This window comes from Lampetra planeri, chromosome 57, assembly GCF_965212315.1.
Source record: "Lampetra planeri chromosome 57, kcLamPlan1.2.h2, whole genome shotgun sequence".
Classification (NCBI taxonomy): Eukaryota; Metazoa; Chordata; class Hyperoartia; order Petromyzontiformes; family Petromyzontidae; genus Lampetra; species Lampetra planeri.
The window spans coordinates 1,340,217-1,358,102 of NC_136163.1; the positions used below are offsets into that span (position 1 = coordinate 1,340,217).

At 59.0% G+C, this 17,886-nt stretch overlaps 1 protein-coding gene across 1 annotated transcript in view; it reads left to right on the forward strand.

The window, feature by feature from the left end:
- Positions 1-14,167, forward strand: part of MAP3K4 (mitogen-activated protein kinase kinase kinase 4) — an 85,099-nt gene extending 70,932 nt beyond the window's left edge. Inside the window, exons 18-30 of the mRNA XM_078618316.1 lie at positions 791-869; positions 2,485-2,551; positions 3,489-3,594; positions 4,227-4,324; positions 6,009-6,104; positions 6,670-6,861; positions 7,356-7,426; positions 9,518-9,634; positions 9,814-9,973; positions 10,448-10,570; positions 11,180-11,286; positions 12,892-13,071; positions 13,673-14,167. Coding sequence (XP_078474442.1) covers positions 791-869; positions 2,485-2,551; positions 3,489-3,594; positions 4,227-4,324; positions 6,009-6,104; positions 6,670-6,861; positions 7,356-7,426; positions 9,518-9,634; positions 9,814-9,973; positions 10,448-10,570; positions 11,180-11,286; positions 12,892-13,071; positions 13,673-13,699 — 1,423 coding nt within the window. The 3' untranslated portion in view covers positions 13,700-14,167. The remainder of the gene's footprint in view (positions 1-790; positions 870-2,484; positions 2,552-3,488; positions 3,595-4,226; positions 4,325-6,008; positions 6,105-6,669; positions 6,862-7,355; positions 7,427-9,517; positions 9,635-9,813; positions 9,974-10,447; positions 10,571-11,179; positions 11,287-12,891; positions 13,072-13,672) is intronic.
- Positions 14,168-17,886: the final 3,719 nt, after the last annotated feature.

Genomic DNA, 17,886 nt, shown 5'->3' on the forward strand with positions numbered 1-17,886 from the left:
GCGTGCTGTGATTGGTGGAAATGAGGCCATGTGGTGCGACTAATCCCGCTCTGTGATTCCCTTGTGGTGGCGCCCGCGGTTGTTGACGGTGCGGTGATGGTGGCAGTGTCGCGTGTTTGATCAGTACGGGAAAATTGTTATTGTGGTTTTTGTTTGTTGCTTTTGGTGCCGGGTCACAGCATACATTTTTCACTTGAGGACAGCCACACACTCAGCCTGTGCGCTTAGTGGTTGTGCACCCGGCGACCCGAGTTGGATTCCCGCTCACGGCCACCAACACTGGGGACGATTATCTGAATCGGTCCTGGGCCCTAACCTCGGTCGACTTTACCTGTAAACATCGCCACTCAGGCAGACAGTGGCTGCCAAGCGTGGTGCTGGCCAACCACCCCCTCGTGCGCCGTCAAGGCCTGCATGGGTGCTCGCTAACAACACTTGCCCCAACTGTCTGCTAAAGCCTATACGGGGGATCTTTGTCTTTATGAGTTGTAGTGGTGCAACACCGTGCTATGAACCAGGGGAACCCGAGTTCGATTCCCACTGATGGCCAGCCAACATCCGTGGTGAATATCTGGACCGGTCCTGTGCCCTCCCCTAGGTCGGCTCAGCCTCAAATGTGTTCCTGGTGCGCTGTGTAAACATCGCCACCAGGGGAGACAAAGGCGGCCGGGCGTGGTGCTGGCCACCCACCCCCTCGTGCGCCATGCCGGCCTTCATAGGTGCTGCTCGCTTAACCGCATTTGCCACTAACGTCTGTCAAAGGCTACACGGGGGATCTTTATCTTTGCAGGTGGGCGACGCAGGGATTTGAGTTCATCACGGCCATCGAGCCGGCCTTCATCTCCGCTCTGCCCGAGGAGGACTTTGTGGTGAGTCCACCTCCCCTCGACCTTTTGACCCCGTGACCCCGATTCCCGGAGCACACTGGGATTGGGGCCGAGCGGTCAGCGGGTGGAAGTTGCACTTTGAGACGATCGTGCGCTGCGGCTGCGCTGATTATTATTATTATAATAATTATAATAATATAACATCCATAATAAAGGTTTCTTTTTGGGTGAGATCACGTAAATATTAATATGAATGTGTCGTTTAACCCGCCACCACCGCCATGTTTGTTTGTTGTAGTACGGAGTTAGACTGATGGCCTTAATCTAAGTTGTCTTGTGGTTGTTGTTGTTGTTTGACTTGCATCCCACTGGGATTTTTGCACACAGTGTTGGTGTACGGTGCTTGTTCTGCAATATTTTGCTGTCTTTTCTTGGATTCTTTGTTTGCGCATAGTCACATATTCACTTTAAGATGTTTTCTTGTTCATGTTTTTGTTTTTTGTTTGTTGCGGTTGCACCCCATTCAAGAGCCGAATGGCTCACGGGGCTACACCAAATAAATTAACTTGAACTTGAACCGACACGGCCAATTAGTAAGGTTTGTCACGTAAACAAAACAAACCCTAATAATAATTAGGCTGTGGTCGGGTGGTGGCGGGTTTAACGACACATTTATATTTACGCGATCGAACCCACAACAACGAAAAATCCTTTCATTATTGATAATATTGGTCGCGAAAGCCTGCCACGTGTGAAATATTATAGTAATGGTACCTGGGTAGATTTGGTGTTGTGCTTATCGTGCGAGTCTATCGTCGCAGTAGTAGGAGGATCGGGTGATCTGCATGATCCCGATTTAGTGATATGCAGTTGACCGTGATTCGGGCACACACACGGGCCTCCTCTTTTCGAGTGGTGTGTGTGATTGAGTAGGTGGGTGGCTGTGTGTGATTGAGTGGGTGGGTGGGTGTGTGTGATTTAGTTGGTGTGTGTGTGATTGAGTGGGTGGGTGGGTGTGTGTGTGTGATTAAGTGGGTGGGTGTGTGATTGAGTGGGTGTGTGTCTGATTGAGTGGGTGTGTGTGTGTGTGATTGAGTGGGTGGGTGTATGTGTGTGATTGAGTGGGTGTGTGTGTGATTGAGTGGGTGGGTGTGTGACTGAGTGTGTGTGTGCGTGGCCTCAAGGTGCACATGGCCTGGCACAAGAGTCGTGGTGACGTCACCGCCACTTAGTGGCGAATGATGGTTATTGTTGTGATTGAGTGGGTGTGTGTGTGTGATTGAGTGGGTGTGTGTCTGATTGAGTGGGTGGGTGTGTGTGTGTGATTGAGTGGGTGGGTGTGTGTGTCTTATTGAGTGGGTGGGTGTGTGTGTGAGTGACTGGGTGAGTGGGTGGGTGGGTGTGTGTGTGTGATTGAGTGAGTGGGTGTGTGTGTGATTGAGTGGCTGTGTGTGTGATTGAGTGTGTGTGTGTGTGAGTGACTGGGTGGGCGGTATTTGCGGTGACAACACGCAGTAGTCATACCCATGACCGCAGTACTAACGGGGGCGGCCCGCCGGATTCGAACCACGAACCTCTGCCGCCTTGGCACTGCCGGCGCCGCCTTGGTACGCCCCCGCCCGGCGGTGATGAGCGCCGCGCTGTTTGTGCCCCGCAGAGTCTGCAGACGCTCATCAACAGCTGCATCCTGCACGTGATCGGGAAACCGCACAGCCCCGGCGTCGGTACGGACCCACGCTGCGACGCTGCTGCAGCCCCACACCGACACAAAGAGCCCCCGTGTAGCCTTAGCAGACTGTTGGGGCAAGTGCTGTTAGCGAGTAGCACCGGTGAAGGCCGGCACTGTGGCACACGAGGGGGTGGGTGGCCAGCACCACGCCCGGCCGCCTTTGTCTCCCCAGTGGTGATGTTTACACACCACATTGGGTACTCGGTGGTGGCCCACCACCGGTTCAGATAATCGTCACTGGCGTCGACCTTGAGGAGGAATTGAACCCGGATCGCCGGGTTCATAACGCAGCGCGTGCTCACCGCTGCGCCACCGTTCCCCACACGCACACATATCAAAGATCCCCAGTACAGACTTTAACAGGTGCTGTGCTGTTAGCGAGTAGCACCTGTGAATGCCGGCACGGCGCACGAGGGGGTGGGTGGTCAGCACCGCACCCGGCCGCCTTTTCTCCCCTAGTAGCGACGTTTACACACCGCGCCGGGGTCATCGTTTACGACTGAGTCGACCTAGCGAAGAGCCACGCACGCACCGGCACGTAAGAAAGCGTATACACGTGTCACAGCGTGTGGTGTGTGTCTGTGGCGGTCCGTGTGTAGTGTGTGTGGTGTGTGTGGTGTGTGTCTGTGGCGGTCCGTGTGTGGTGTGTCTCTGTTTTTCTAATCTTTGTGTCTCTGTGTGTTCCCGTGTGCTTCTCGACTCCCGCCCCCACCTCCATTTGTGACACGTGTGTGGCCCATGTTCATCGCGTGTCTGTCCCATGTGTGTCCTGTATCTGTCTTGTGTGTGTGCGCTGTGTATCCCGTGTGTGTCCTGTATCTACCCCGTGCATGTTCCATGTCTACCACGTGTCTACCCCGTGTCTGCCCCGTGTCTACCCCGTGTCTACCCGTGTCTACCCCGTGTCTACCCCGTGTGTTTCCCCGTGCCAGCGATCCACAGGAACAGCCCACGCCCCATCAGCGTGCCACGCTGTCACAGCGACCCGCCCGTGTTCAGCGTCTCGGTGCCCATCTCTTCCAGCCAGGACCCGATCAGGTATCCAACCCGAGCCCCCTCTCCAGAATAGGAGGCGCCACGTACGATACCCATACATCGCTCACCTCCTGGCTTTGGCATTCGTAGCAGACGGCCGGTGTGACCCTCAACGACATCAGAGTATCAACACCAGGCCGACGCTGCGTGATAAAGACGCAAGTGACAGTGTAGTAGAACCCATGGGGACTCAAAGAGATGCAGAGCGATGTAGAGACCCTTCTAAATACATGGAGATACATGAAAGACAATTTTAGCCGTCTAACCCAAAGTGTGGACCATGTAGTGAACCCACAGGGACACGTACATATGCATAGAGATGCATGGAGACCCTTAGAGATGCATAGAGACTCGTAGAGACCCATGGATATACATTAAAGACAAGCCACAGTAGTCACCGTGCATCCAAAACCGTGGACCATGCAGTAGACCCATAGAGACACAGAGAGACTCAAAGAGATACGTAGAGACCCACGTGGACACACAGAGATACATAGAGACCCACGTGAACACACAGAGACACACAGATACCCACGTGAACACACAGAGACCCACGTGAACACGTAGGGGTGCGTACAGAGACACGAACGCTGGTAGTGTGACGACCGTGATGTTGCGTGCGCCGCGTGCCCCAGGGTGCTGAGCCTGTCGGAGGGCGACCGCCTCTCCTCCCTCAGCTGCGAGCCCTTCAAGTCGCTGAGCCGCCACTCCAGCCCCACGGAGGAGCGCGAAGGTGAGGGGGTGGCGGGGGGTGGCGGGGGGTGGCGGGGGGTGATGTCCGAGCCACGCTTAGTCAGGGCTGTGCCCGGTTAGGGCCCAGCCAGGGTTTCCATCGATCAAGCCGAGTAGCGATGGTGGTAGTGGCGGTGGTGGCGGCGGTGGCGGCGGTGGTGGTGGCGGTGGTGGTGGTGGTGGCGGTGGTGGCGGCGGTGGCGGCGGTGGTGGTGACGGTGGTGGTGACGGTGGTGGCGGCGATGGTGGTGGCGATGGTGGTGGCGGTGGCGATGGTGGTGACGGTGGTGGTGGCGGCGGGGGTGGTGGTGGCGGCGGTGGTGGCGGTGGTGGCGGCGGTGGTGGCGGTGCTCCGATTTCCTCCCAGGCACTCGATGATTATTGGCCGATAACGCCTTAATATGGTCCCGTGGATTTTTCTCCGGGTCCTCCCGATTTATCCAACCACATTTCGATTCGACGTCACACGTTTTAGAGGACATTTGGATGCCGCACATTTTCTCTGCTTGTCCGTGAGATGTCTCTCTCTGCTGGTCCTCCGTGGATTGTCTCTCTTTGATGGTGAGTGAACACGGCGTGGCGGTAGTGGCGTCGCGTTACAAGTTGACGTCATCATTATTTGTATTATTATATCTGAAGTATTATTATTTTTCTGATTATATCTCCTCTGGTCGCTGGTAGGCTGCACCGTGACTGAAAAAAACTTTTATTTGACCAGGTAAGGCCCACTGAGCTATGTAGATCTTTTCAGAAGCGACCAGGCCATCACGAATGATAGCTTAACGAAGTGGGCTCATCATCATCATCACCACGTGGAAATGCATAGCAGCAGTCAAATACTCTTAAACGCGTGGTGTCATTGATTTTAAATGTGGAGGCAAAAACCGGAGTACCCTGAGAAAAATCCACGCGACCACGGGGAGAGAGAGAGAGACACGCAAACTCTAAATATACAGCAGCAGGCGTCAGAGTGAGCATCGAACCCACAGCCTCCTGTAGACCAGGCGAGGTAGTTAACATCTCCTGCACGCCAGGAGAGGTGGCCATCGCAGGAGGGCATACTGGACGTGGTGTGCCTCGAGGCGTCGATTCGTTGATGACCGTCGCCTCTCGGTCCTGTGAGCATCGCACCTAACGAGTGCACGTGATTACCCCCTACTCCAGCCACGAGAGGTCGCTACCACTTCATCGGCACAATGCTAAATGAATAAGCGAAATATTGATTCTTGAGTTGAATTGTGACCCTGTGTCTCCTGTTCCCTCCTCCACTGTTTCTGTTCTCAATCCCCCCCCCCCCGTGTCTCCCCGTGTCTCCCCGTGTCTCCCCGCGTCTCCCCGTGTTCCCCTTGTGTCTCCCCGCGTCTCCCCGCGTCTCCACGTGTCTCCCCGCGTCTCCCCTTGTCTCCCCGTGTCTCCCCGTGTCTCCCCGCGTCTCCCCGCGTCTCCCCGTGTCTCCCCGCGTCTCCCCGCGTCTCCCCGCGTCTCCCCTTGTCTCCACGTGTCTCCCCGCGTCTCCCCGCGTCTCCCCGTGTCTCCCCGCGTCTCCCCTTGTCTCCCCGTGTCTCCCCGTGTCTCCCCGCGTCTCCCCGCGTCTCCCCGTGTCTCCCCGCGTCTCCCCGCGTCTCCCCGCGTCTCCCCTTGTCTCCACGTGTCTCCCCGTGTCTCCCACTGTTGTCTCCACCTAGAGCCGAGTTTCCCGCGGGGGGAGCCGCTCGTCGTGGCCACGTCCACCCCCGTGCGCCGCAGCTGGGAGCTGACGGGCTTCGTCAACGAGGCCAAAGGTCAGGGTCCTCGCGGTCAGCACCGGTGCTCGCGCGCCCGCCCGCGTGCGCAAGCACGGCGGTCTGCACGTGTGCGCTTGTGATGTTGCGCGTGCCTGTCCGCGCGTACTCCCCCCCTATACTCGCCGGTCTGTGCGTGCGTGCGCGTGTCGAGGGGGGAGCTCCTACAGTCTGTTAAGGCTACACGGGGGGGGGGGGGGGAGCGATGGTGGAGCGGTTAGCGCGCTGCACCACAAAACCAACCACCCGAGCTCGATTCCCGCTCACGGCCAACACCAACAACGGTGACGGTTGTCTGCATCGATCTTGGGGGGAGCGTAGGTCGGCACGGTGTGTAGTAAACATCGCCACTGGGGAGACAAAGGCGGCCGGGCGTGGTGCTGGCCACCCACCCCCTCGTGTGCCCTGCCGGCCTTCGTAGGTGCTGCTACTCGCTCACAGCACTTGCTCCAACAGTCTGTTCAGGCTATAGGAGGTGGGGCGAGAATCTTTGTTCGTAACACTGCTGTGTGCGTGTGCATGTGCGTTCATGTGTGTGCGTTCATGTGCGTTCATGCGTGTGCAGAGGAGAGCTCGCGTTGCGGGCGCATGGAGCGCGTGCGCAAGGCGATGGCGCGCTTCGAGCAGAAGCTGGACGCGCAGAGCCAGCGGCGCCGTGTGGTGGGCCGCGTGTGCAGCACGCCGCACGCCATCAACAACCTCATGCACGTGGGCCTCCGCAAGGTCACCTTCAAGTGGCAGAGGGGCAACAAGATCGGTGAGGGATGCCACCCTCCATCCTACCCCCTCCCACCTCCTCCCCCCTCCCTCCTACCCCCCCTCCCTCCTCCTCCCTCCTTCCCCCCCCCTCCCTCCGCCCACCCTTCCCCTGTGTGTGTGTGTGTTTGCGTGCGCCTGTGATTGGCCGTGTAGGGGAGCGGTGGCGCAGTGGTTAGCGCTCCGCTGAGCCACAGACCCGGCGAGCCGAGTTCGGTTGCCGCTCACGGCCACCAACACCGGTGACGATTATCTGAACCGGTCCGGGGCTTTCTCTAGGTCGACTCAGCCTTAAATGAGTACCTGGTACGGTGTGTAAACATCAGCACTGGAAAGACAAAGGCGGCCGGGCGTGGTGCTGGGCACCCACGCGTTCGTGTGCCGTGCCGGCCTTCGGGCCTGCTCGCTAACAGCACTTGCCCTAATAGTCTGGTAAGGCTATACGGGGGAACTTTGTCTTTATGCGCGTGCGTGCCTGTGTGCGTGCATCTCCAGGTGAGGGGCAGTACGGAAAGGTGTACACGTGCGTCAACGTGGACACAGGAGAACTCATGGCCATGAAGGAGGTAACGACAGCGGCAAAGAGGGCAGCCGCCAGTGCGCATGTGCCAGGCTAGGTGCACCTAGAGGCCGTCGAACGAAGCGCCGCAGACTCCCTCGCCGGCGGCACGGGCCCACGGCACGGACGCGGCCGCTGTGGCTTCGCCGAGCGAGCGGTGCCGCGGTTGGCGCTGCGAACCCGGCGGCCCAAGTTCGATTCCCGCTTGCGGAGCGACATCGGCGATAATACAGGGTGTTTCAAAGCGATGGACCCGATTTGAAATCGCTATATCTCTGCAGCCACGAACCGCTCATGAATGAAACTCTTACCACTTGAAAGGGCGGGGCATAGAGAGGGCGGGGCATAGAGAGGGCGGGGCATAGAGAGGGCGGGGCATAGAGAGGGCGGGGCATAGAGAGGGAGGGGTATAGAGAGGGAGGGGCAGAGAGGGAGGGGCATAGAGAGGGAGGGGCATAGAGAGGGCGGGGCAGAGAGGGAGGGGCATAGAGAGGGAGGGGCATAGAGAGGGCGGGGCATAGAGAGGGAGGGGTATAGAGAGGGAGGGGCAGAGAGGGAGGGGCATAGAGAGGGAGGGGCATAGAGAGGGCGGGGCAGAGAGGGAGGGGTATAGAGAGGGAGGGGCATAAAGAGGGCGGGGCATAGAGAGGGCGGGGCATAGAGAGGGCGGGGCATAGAGAGGGCGGGTCATAGAGAGGGCGGGGCATAGAGAGGGCGGGGCATAGAGAGGGCGGGTCATAGAGAGGGCGGGGCATAGAGAGGGCGGGGCATAGAGAGGGCGGGGCATAGAGTTTCAAATGATTACCGCTCCATGCCTCTCCCAGCGCACAAACAGCCCCTAGCCTCAGTCACTCGCGAGACGGTGACCCCGCAACACACAAGGGGCGTTTTGCGTTCTGCAGTTCAGCGAGACTGAATCCGTAATTGCGGTGCAGCGTGCGTTTCTACGGCTTTTTGGCCTTGATCCGCCAATGTCAGAGCATTCGTCGTTGGTACCGACAATTTGAGGAAGCAGGCTGCTGTTGATGTAAGGGGAAGAGCACAGGGCAAGCACGCACCTCAGAGGAAAACGTGAGAAGAGAGGCGTTTGGGACGAATTCAACTATCGTCTTGATGTTGTCCGTACAGCAGGTGGAGGGCACATAGAGAGCATTGATAAAATGGTTAAAAAAACTTGATAACTCGTTAAACCGTTCGGAACTTTTTGTGTAATTGTAACATGTAGCCATCGTGAAATATACTGCTTTGAAATTGGGTCCATCTTTTTGAAACACCCTGTATTATCTGAACCAGTCGAGGGCTTCCCCTAGGTCGACTCGGCCCCAAATTAATTGTCTACCTTGGTGCGCAAGTAAACATCAGCACTAGTGAGACACAGGTGGTGGCGGTGGGGCGTGGTGCTCTCTCCGCCTTCCCATCGTGCGCCGTGACGACCTTTTTAAATCCTTTCCCGTTCGGACGACGCCTGCAAAGTGTGCAGGCTGTGGATCGCGTTCACCGCCAAATCTCGGAGCGCGCTAGCGGCTCGGCGTTCGTTTTATTTCGAGAGGCGCAGCAGCAGCAACAGCAGCAGCAGCAGCAGCGCCGCTTGTTTTTAAAGACGTCGTTACTCGCCGCGGAGAAGCGAAGCGACACGACCGCCGCCGCCGCTCTGGTGGCCGGCGCCAAACTGTGCCCGGCGCCCTCCCGCGTGGCCTTGTGGGAGCCTCGGTACCGATGAAGTCATTCTGTTTTAGTTCCGTTCCGATGATGCACGTACTCACACGTGGAGAACGGCGGCGTAGCGGTCGGTGCGCTGCGCTACGAACCCGGCGGCCCGAGTTCGATTCCCGCTCACGCCCAACACCAGTGACGATTAGGTCGACTCAGCCTCAAATGAGTACCTGGTGCGGTGTGTAAACATCGCCACTGGGAAGACAAAGGCGGCCGGGCGTGGTGCTGGCCACCCACCCCCTCGTGTGCCGTGCCGGCCTTCGTAGGTGCTCGCTAACAGGGGTTGCCCCAACAGCCTGCTGAGACTACACGGTGGATCTTTGTCTTTGTGTGAATGCGTGTGCGCGTGTGCGCGTGTGTGCGTGCGTTCTCGCTGGCCCTGTAGATTCGGTTCCAGCCCAACGACCACAAGACCATCAAGGAGACGGCGGACGAGATCAAGATCTTCGAAGGCATCAACCACTCCAACCTGGTCCGCTACTACGGCGTGGAGCTCCACCGGGTGGGTGCACGCACCTCTGCTGGGTGGACAATGCTGGGTGGACAATGTTGAGCGACAATAGTGGGTGGACAGTGCCGTGTGTGTATATATATATATCTGCGTCCATCTCTCTGTGCATAGCTCCCTTTATCTCCACGTGTTTCTCTGCGCTCACCGCTCGCCGCGTCTTGCGCGCGCAGGAGGAGATGTACATCTTCATGGAGTACTGCGACGAGGGCACGCTGGAGGAGGTGTCCCGCCTGGGCCTCCAGGAGCCCGTCATCCGCCACTACACCAAGCAGATCTGCACGGCCATCACGGAGCTGCACGAGCGCGGCATCGTGCACCGCGACATCAAGGGTAGCGCCCGCCGCCACCGTCGTCGCGACGCCGTTCAGACGCCGTAGTGACATCATTCAGACGCCGTAGTGACGTCATTCAGACGCTGTAGTGACGTCATTCCAGCGCGACATCGCACGCGTTTAGAGTATTTGACTGCTACTATAAGTGTCTACGATGACGATGATGAAATTGTCCACTTCGTTGAGCTGTCATTTGTGGTGGCCAGGTCACTTCTGAAAGAGCTGCCCAGCTCAGCGGGGCCCTGACCTGGCAAAATACAAAATAGTTTATATATTTATTTATATATCTTTTGTATCGTTTTAATCGCTGGTACCTCCTCAAAGCACCTGGGGCTCTTGCTGGCGCTCCTCTCCCGGAGGCCCCTTCCGGCGGCAGCGGCGTGAGCGAGCACTTGCAAGGGCTGCGCCTTTGCCTTTCTTTACCGTGCAGCCGAGCGCCGGATGTCTTTTTTCATTCCCCCTCCGTCGCTAGGAGCGAACATCTTCCTGACGTCGACGGGGCACATCAAGCTGGGAGACTTTGGGTGCTCGGTGAAGCTGAAGAACATCTCGCAGACCATGCCCGGGGAGGTGAACAGCACGCTCGGCACAGCCGGTGAGCGGGCGACCACAACGACGCCCGCCGATCGGCGGCGCCCGTCAAACCACGGGGATGGGTCACACCGGCGCACGCACGCACGCACACATACATACACACACGCACGCATACATATACGCACGCACGCACACATACATATACGCACGCACATATACATACACGCACGCAGCGACGCAATGGCAGCTGAAGGAGGGCGTTCGCCCGAAACGACATCCGCCCGAAACGATGTCCGCCATCCGTACGGAGCAGTGGGGGAGGGGGGGGGGTGAGGCCTTCATCCAGCAGTGGAGAGACCACGGCTGACGATGATGATGACGACGCTGCTGCTGCCCCGTGTGCGTGTAGCGTGGCAGTTATCGCGCTGCGCTACGAATTCGGCGCCCCGAGTTCCGATTCCCGATCACGGCCAACACCAGCCGACGATTATTGGGTACCTGGTACGGTGCGTAAGCATCGCCACTGGGGAGACAAAGGCGACCGGACTTTGTGTTGGCCACCCGCCCCCTCGTGTGCCACAGTGCCGGCCTTCACCGGTGCTACTCGCGAACAGCACTTGCCCCAACAGTCTGTTAAAGGCTAAACGGGGGATCTTTGCTCCTTGTGCAGCGTACATGGCCCCGGAAGTGATCACGCGGGCACGGGGCGAAGGGCACGGCCGGGCGGCCGACATCTGGAGCCTGGGCTGCGTTCTCATCGAGATGGCGACAGGGAAGGTGAGGCCGAGACCAAGGCGACCAGGTCCCCCGCGTCGGCCTACATGGCGGCCTACGCGGCCTACATGGCGACCAGGTCCCCCGCGTCGGCCTACGCGGCGTCCTACGCGGCCTACCCGCACGGCGGTCGGGGACAAGTGCGGATGTGAGCGGGTGGGCGGCCAGCGCCTCGCCCGCCCGTGTGTCTCTCCGTTGCGTGTGTGTCAGAGGTCGCAATCGGGTACCCCATACCCGTACCCTACCCGATACCCGGCTACCCGTTTGCGACCCTGGTGCGGCCGGGTACGGGTAGTCACACGTGACTCACCCCAACCAATGAGTGAGAAGGCTGTGAGTCACTGGTGAGTCACCGTTTGTCACTCATTTCCCAACGTCTTGTCTCTTTTCACAATTCAAGTTCCTAGAATCAACCCACCCGCGCCTGCAACATGGCTTCATCCCAGAGGTCGCAATCGGGTACCCGTACCCTACCCGATACCCGGCTACCCGTTTGCGACCCTAGTGCGGCCGGGTACGGGTAGCCGGGTAAGGAATCAAAACCCGTTTGCGACCTCTGGTGTGTGTACGGAGGTGCGGGGGGACGGACAACAAACTAAAGACAAAAAGCAGTTTTAAAGAAATTTCTTTGTCGACCTTGATGATGATTATAAGTGTGTAGCTTGAGTAGCTTCCTGACATGGGAAGGTAGAGCGTTCCAGACGGCTGCATCTGGAAGTGCGCGATGTGGTGGCCGTCTTGATTCGATGGCCGAGGCAAAAGGCGCCTCCATGAACCATCATCACGAGTTTGCGTGACGACGGTTCATGCTGCGTGACGAGATGGGCGAGGTTTTGAGGTGTCGGTTTAACACGCAGTCGGCTGTAACAGGAGATGGCCGTACAGCGGAAATGTGGCCTCCACCTACTCCATCTGCACGGATCGATTGTTTCCCCCTCGTATTCGTAGGTTTGATCCCACATAAGGAAAGCTGTCTCGGGTGTGGACCAATCAACTTCAAGGACAGTGCACATTATCAGAGTTATGTTTTTTGTTTGCATTATGACTGCAGGTATTGTGGTCTATGCAAACATGACTCCTTGTAAAAAGGTGTCAGTTTTGTTGCCAGATAGAAGGGTAAAAAACCAATTATCATATTTTTACTGGCAAATGAGGTTCCCATAGTCTATGGACAGTGTTGAGTCTATGGGCAGTGTTGAGTCTATGGGCAGTGTTGAGTCTGTGGGTAGTGTTGAGTCTGTGGGCAGTGTTGAGTCTGTGGGTAGTGTTGAGTCTGTGGGCAGTGTTGAGTCTGTGGGCAGTGTTGAGTCTATGGGCAGTGTTGAGTCTATGGGCAGTGCTGAGTCTATGGTGCAGTGTTGAGTACATGGTGCAGTGTTGAGTACATGGACAACGGAGAAGGGATGAGGCTTTGAGCGAGGAATGGAATGAGGTGAAGGAAGGGATGACGATGATGCCGTGACGGACGGTGGTGACGACGTTGGACGATGTGGTGTGTGTGTGCTTGCGTGTGCGTGTGTGTGTGCGTGCGTGTGTGCGTGCGTGTGTGTATGCGTGTGTGTGTGCGCGTGTGTGTGCGTGTGTGCGTGCGCGTGTGTGTGTGCGCAGCGGCCTTGGCACGAGTACGAGCACAACTTCCAGATCATGTACCGCGTGGGCATGGGCCACAAGCCGCCGCTGCCCGAGCGGCTGAGCCCCGAGGGGCGCGACTTCCTGGCTCTCTGCCTCGAGAGCGACCCCAGCGACCGCTGCACGGCCAGCCAGCTGCTGGACCACGCCTTTGTCAAGGTGCGCACGCTCACCACGACACGGCCGCCGCTCCCCACTGTGGATAGTAACTACTACAACTACTACTACCACTACAACTACTACTACCACTACAACTACTACTACCACTACAACTACTACTACCACTACAACTACTACTACCACTACAACTACTACCACTACAACTACTACCACTACGCAGAGAGAGGCACACACACACAGCTGCTGCTGGACCACGCCTTTGTCAAGGTGCGCACGCTAACCACGACCCTGCCGCCGCTCCCCACTGTGGATCATAATACTACTACCACTACAACTACTACAACTACTACCACTACTACCACTACACAGAGAGAGGCACACACACACGGCCAGCCGCTGGGCACCGCTGTGGTCACAGTCTTCCTGCACACTCACTCACTCGCCCTCACTCACCCTCACTCACCCGCTCACCCTCACTCACCCTCACTCACCCTCACCCTCACTCACCCTCACTCACTCACCCTCACTCCCTCACTCTCACTCCCACACCCTCCCTCACCCTCCCTCACTCTCACTCCCTCACCCTCACTCACCCGCTCACCCTCACTCACTCTCCCTCACCCTCACCCCCTCACCCCAGGTCTGCTTGGATCAGGATGAAATCTGAGCGGATCGGTCGACGCCAACCGTGGCCTTAACCCCGCGCGACCTCCGGCGACCTCCGGCGACCTCCGGCACGCGGCGCCACCGCCGGACAGATTGCCCCCCCCCCCCTCCGTCATCGCCGGCTGCTCCACCGGCGGCGCTACGGGGGGAGGGGTCTCTCACCCCCCCGACCGGACCGTGGCGCGGGTCGCGTCTCCCGCGGCGGTTCGCGAGCGCAGCGCCGACGAGCGTCGCCGGGGGCGGCGGTGAGACACGGGGGGGGGGGGGGGGGTATGGGACCCGGCACCGGACTCTTGAGCGGCGTTCGTCTGCCCCACGCCGCCGCCGCGAGCTGACGACGACGGCGATGGCGACGGTGACGCAAGGGAGAGCTGGGAGGGGGTGCGCATCACCGCGCCGGGGCGCGGCAGTGCCGACCGCCGCGGCGCACGGTGCCTACGTGAGAGCGCGGCGGTGCCGAGCGTCGCCGCGTCGGCTGGTGGGGGGGGGCGACGTCCTCGCGGCCGCCGAGCCCGGCAAAGCGATCGCTCTCGTCGGCTGTAGACGCCACCGGGACCCGTGGGTAGGGGGGGGGGGGCCGGGAGGTTGCCGAGCCCGCTGTGGCCACCGACCCAAACGTACGTCGCTCTCGTCAATCGTCGGCCCGGGGAATCGATTCTTGGCCCGAGGTGGCGGAGTGCGTCGGGGCGAGCCGCCCTTCGCCACCGCTGTCTCTCTCCACCCCCCGCCCCCGTCCCTCGTGCAGCGTGAATTGTAAATAGTCGTTGCGTGTTCCGGTCGCCCCTCTCTCTCGATGTCGACACGGTTGTGCCCAAGTGGCTCGCGGCGCCGTTGCCACAGTCGTAACGGGGCAAGCCATCGGGCGGGCCGCACGCACATGCACGCACGCACATGCAAGCACGCACATGCACGCACGCACGTGCATGCACGCACATGCACGCACGCACATGCACGCACACGCACGCACATGCACGCACGCACATGCGTGCACGCACATGCACGCACGCACATGCACGCACATGCACGCATGCACGCGCACGCACGCACGTGCACGCACGCACATGCACGCACACGCACGCACATGCACACGCACGCACATGCACACGAACACACAAGTACACACACGCGAACACACGTGAACGCACATACACGCACGCACACACACGTACACACGCATACACACAAACATGCATACACACGCGTACACACACGCGCGCACACACGCACACATGAAGACACACGCACATTCCACACCCTAGCCCCCCTCAAAGGGAAGTATTACGTCACCTACCCAGCCCCCCCCCCATCATCTCCCCGTTCTCTACCTCAACGTGCCCCCCGCCCCCTCGTAAAGCCCTCCCTCCCCTCCCTCCCTCCCTCCCTCCCTCCCTCCCTCCTCTCCCTCCGTGCTACTTAGACTTAGCCCCCCACCTGAACTGCTGGTGGGGGGGGGGGGTGTGGGGACGTTTGGTCGATGCTGCCTCCCAGTGTCTACCATCCCAGCTGTTGCCCACAGAACGTCACTCCCACACTGAGGCGCCCCTCCCCTCTCTCCTTTCTTCAGCCACTCGGTTCCATCGCTGCACAACCTCCACGCCTGTAAATGATGACTCGTGGCGGTGTTTGTTGTTTGTTGTTGTTTGTTGTTGTTGATGCTGCTGCTGACGACGTTTACCAGCCGCGCGGGTTTGTTTGACCGCGCGGCGCGCCGAAGCGTCGTGCCGTGAGGAGTGCACAAAGTGGTCGGTGCCAGACCAGGCCTCGGATCGCATTTTAGCAACTCGTTTTTATTTTACCGAGTGACGGTTCGCGACCGCCGCTCCGCGACTTGGCGACGAGTGAAACCGAAGGTCCGGATGTTGTCGGGCAGGGTCCGGTGGGCACAAGAAAAACGGATGTCAGGGGTCCCCCACGAGGTGACCCCCAGGAGCGCCAGCTGCAGCTGCAGCTGCTGCTGCTGCTGCAGCTGCAGCTGCTGCTGCTGCTCCTGCCGCCGCCGCTGCCGCTAAACAGATCCGTGGCCTATTGCGGACAAACCTGAAGTCAGAAATGTTCCCGTGATGAACCGAACGATGTAAATAGGAGCCGGTGGATTGGTTCGTTTGTACTTTGGATCTTTTATGCAACCGTCCTTGTTTGCGTGCGCCGGGCGGGCGGACGGAGCAGTGGGGTGCGGCGCGGATTTTGAGCCGCGCGGTTCCGCGAGCGACTCGGTTTGCGCTCCTCGTGGGGACGGGCGTGTGGACCCCCCGTCTGTGGAGGAGCCACCCCGAGTCTCTCCCTCCCGCTGTGTGCACGAGAGCTGTCGTCTCCACCACCCCCCCCCCCTCCACAGATCGAGACTCTTGACGACCGTGTAGGCGACGAAGCCCTTCGAGCGATCCGTTAGTCGGCGATTTGACGACACGCGTGGGTCCACGTCGTCGCGTGGGTCCACGTCGTCGCGTGGGTCCACGTCGTCGCGTGGGTCCACGTCACACGTGGGTCCACGTCACACGTGGGTCCACGTCACACGTGGGTCCACGTCACACGTGGGTCCACGTCGTCACGTGGGTCCACGTCGTCACTTGTGGACCCACGTCGTCACGAGGGTCCACGTCGTCGCGTGGGTCCTCGTCGTCACACGAGGGTCCACGTCACACGTGGGTCTACGTCACATGTGGGTCCACGTCACATGTGGGTCCACGTCGTCACGTGGGTCCACGTCACTTGTGGACCCACGTCGTCACGAGGGTCCACGTCGTCGCGTGGGTCCTCGTCGTCACACGAGGGTCCACGTCGTCACACGAGGGTCCACGTCGTCACGCGTCCCTAACCCCGGAAGGTTCGACGGCGACGTGGGCTCACGAAGTCCGATTACCGCGCGGTTACGAAGCGAGCCCCCCCCCTCCCCCCGCGTGCGCGCTGCGACGTCGGAATCACTGTCTGCGTTTTCGCGATGAAACTTGAATCGATGGGCGCTGCTGCCGCTACTGCTGCTGCTGCTGCTGCGACCGCTGTGTGGCTGCTCGCGCGGTGCGGAGACGGGGTGTGGTGGACTGTGTTGGGCCGCGAGCTTGAACCGGCGTCCACTCTGAGCTACGGAAATCTATTTAGTTGGAACCGCAACGGTGTAACCGCTATTGGCCAAACAAATCTCGCAGTGCTGCAAAAATTACCCGCAAATGACTCGGCTAGGATCTCGCACACAGCAGCAGCAACATCATCGCCTCCCCCCCACTGCGAAATCTTAGCAGGGCCCCCCGCCAGAAGCGTCGTCGCACGGCATCGCCGGTGACACCGCCGTCGGCAAGAAGACGCCGCCGTGGCGAAATGCCCAAAATGGTGGCGAAGTTTCCGAGGTAGACAAGCAAAAATGTGTACAGCCGAATCTCATCGCTGGGCGTGAAGTCAAATATCAATCCACTGCCAGGGATCGGCCGTCCATTCCCGACACCCGTTCCTCCCTCCCTCCCGCGCGCACTGCGCTGACTTTAGTTGTGGTGGTGTAAAAGCGTTCGTTTTAAAATGGTCGTAGAGTTTGGAGCTGTCGGTCGACGCAGCGCGAGAATAATTTTACAGGGCGGGGGGGTGGGGGGGGTGCCGTTTGTAATGGCCAGATACATTTTTACAACAAGAATGATACCTTCGATTGGTAATGTAAAAAAAGATTTAAAATAAGAAGCATAACCAAGAAGATAAATATATAGCGGTTGATGACAATGATTGTTGTTGTTGTGTAAGATATAGAACTTAGGTGTCTCGTACTCTGAACGACGCTGGACGGCCACGCGTTGAGCTCCCGTGAGCTGGTGGTCTGGGCAAGGCTGGCGGCATGCGCACCGGCTGCGGGCGAGCGAGCGAGTAAGCAGCGCAACGTCTCTCGGCGTGCCGGCGTTTCACTTTTATTTTGGCGGGGGCAGGGGGGGGTTGTTTTAGTTCCGTTGTTTTGTTTTCTGATCTCCCTCCCTCTCCCCGAAAGCTTTATCTCAGAGGACAAAAAAAATCTAAATATATAAAATACCTCCCAGCGATCGTGCCTTCACAACCAAACCCACGCCCGGTTACCCAGCCGCGTGAAAACAACCTCCTCAATCTATTCTCGTTTTTTGTTGTTTTATTTACCGCGGCCGCCGCGATTATTCGCGTCGGGCAAGCGCCCGCGCTGGAACGTCGCGACCGAGGCCACGGCGTCCGCAGAGACGAGGC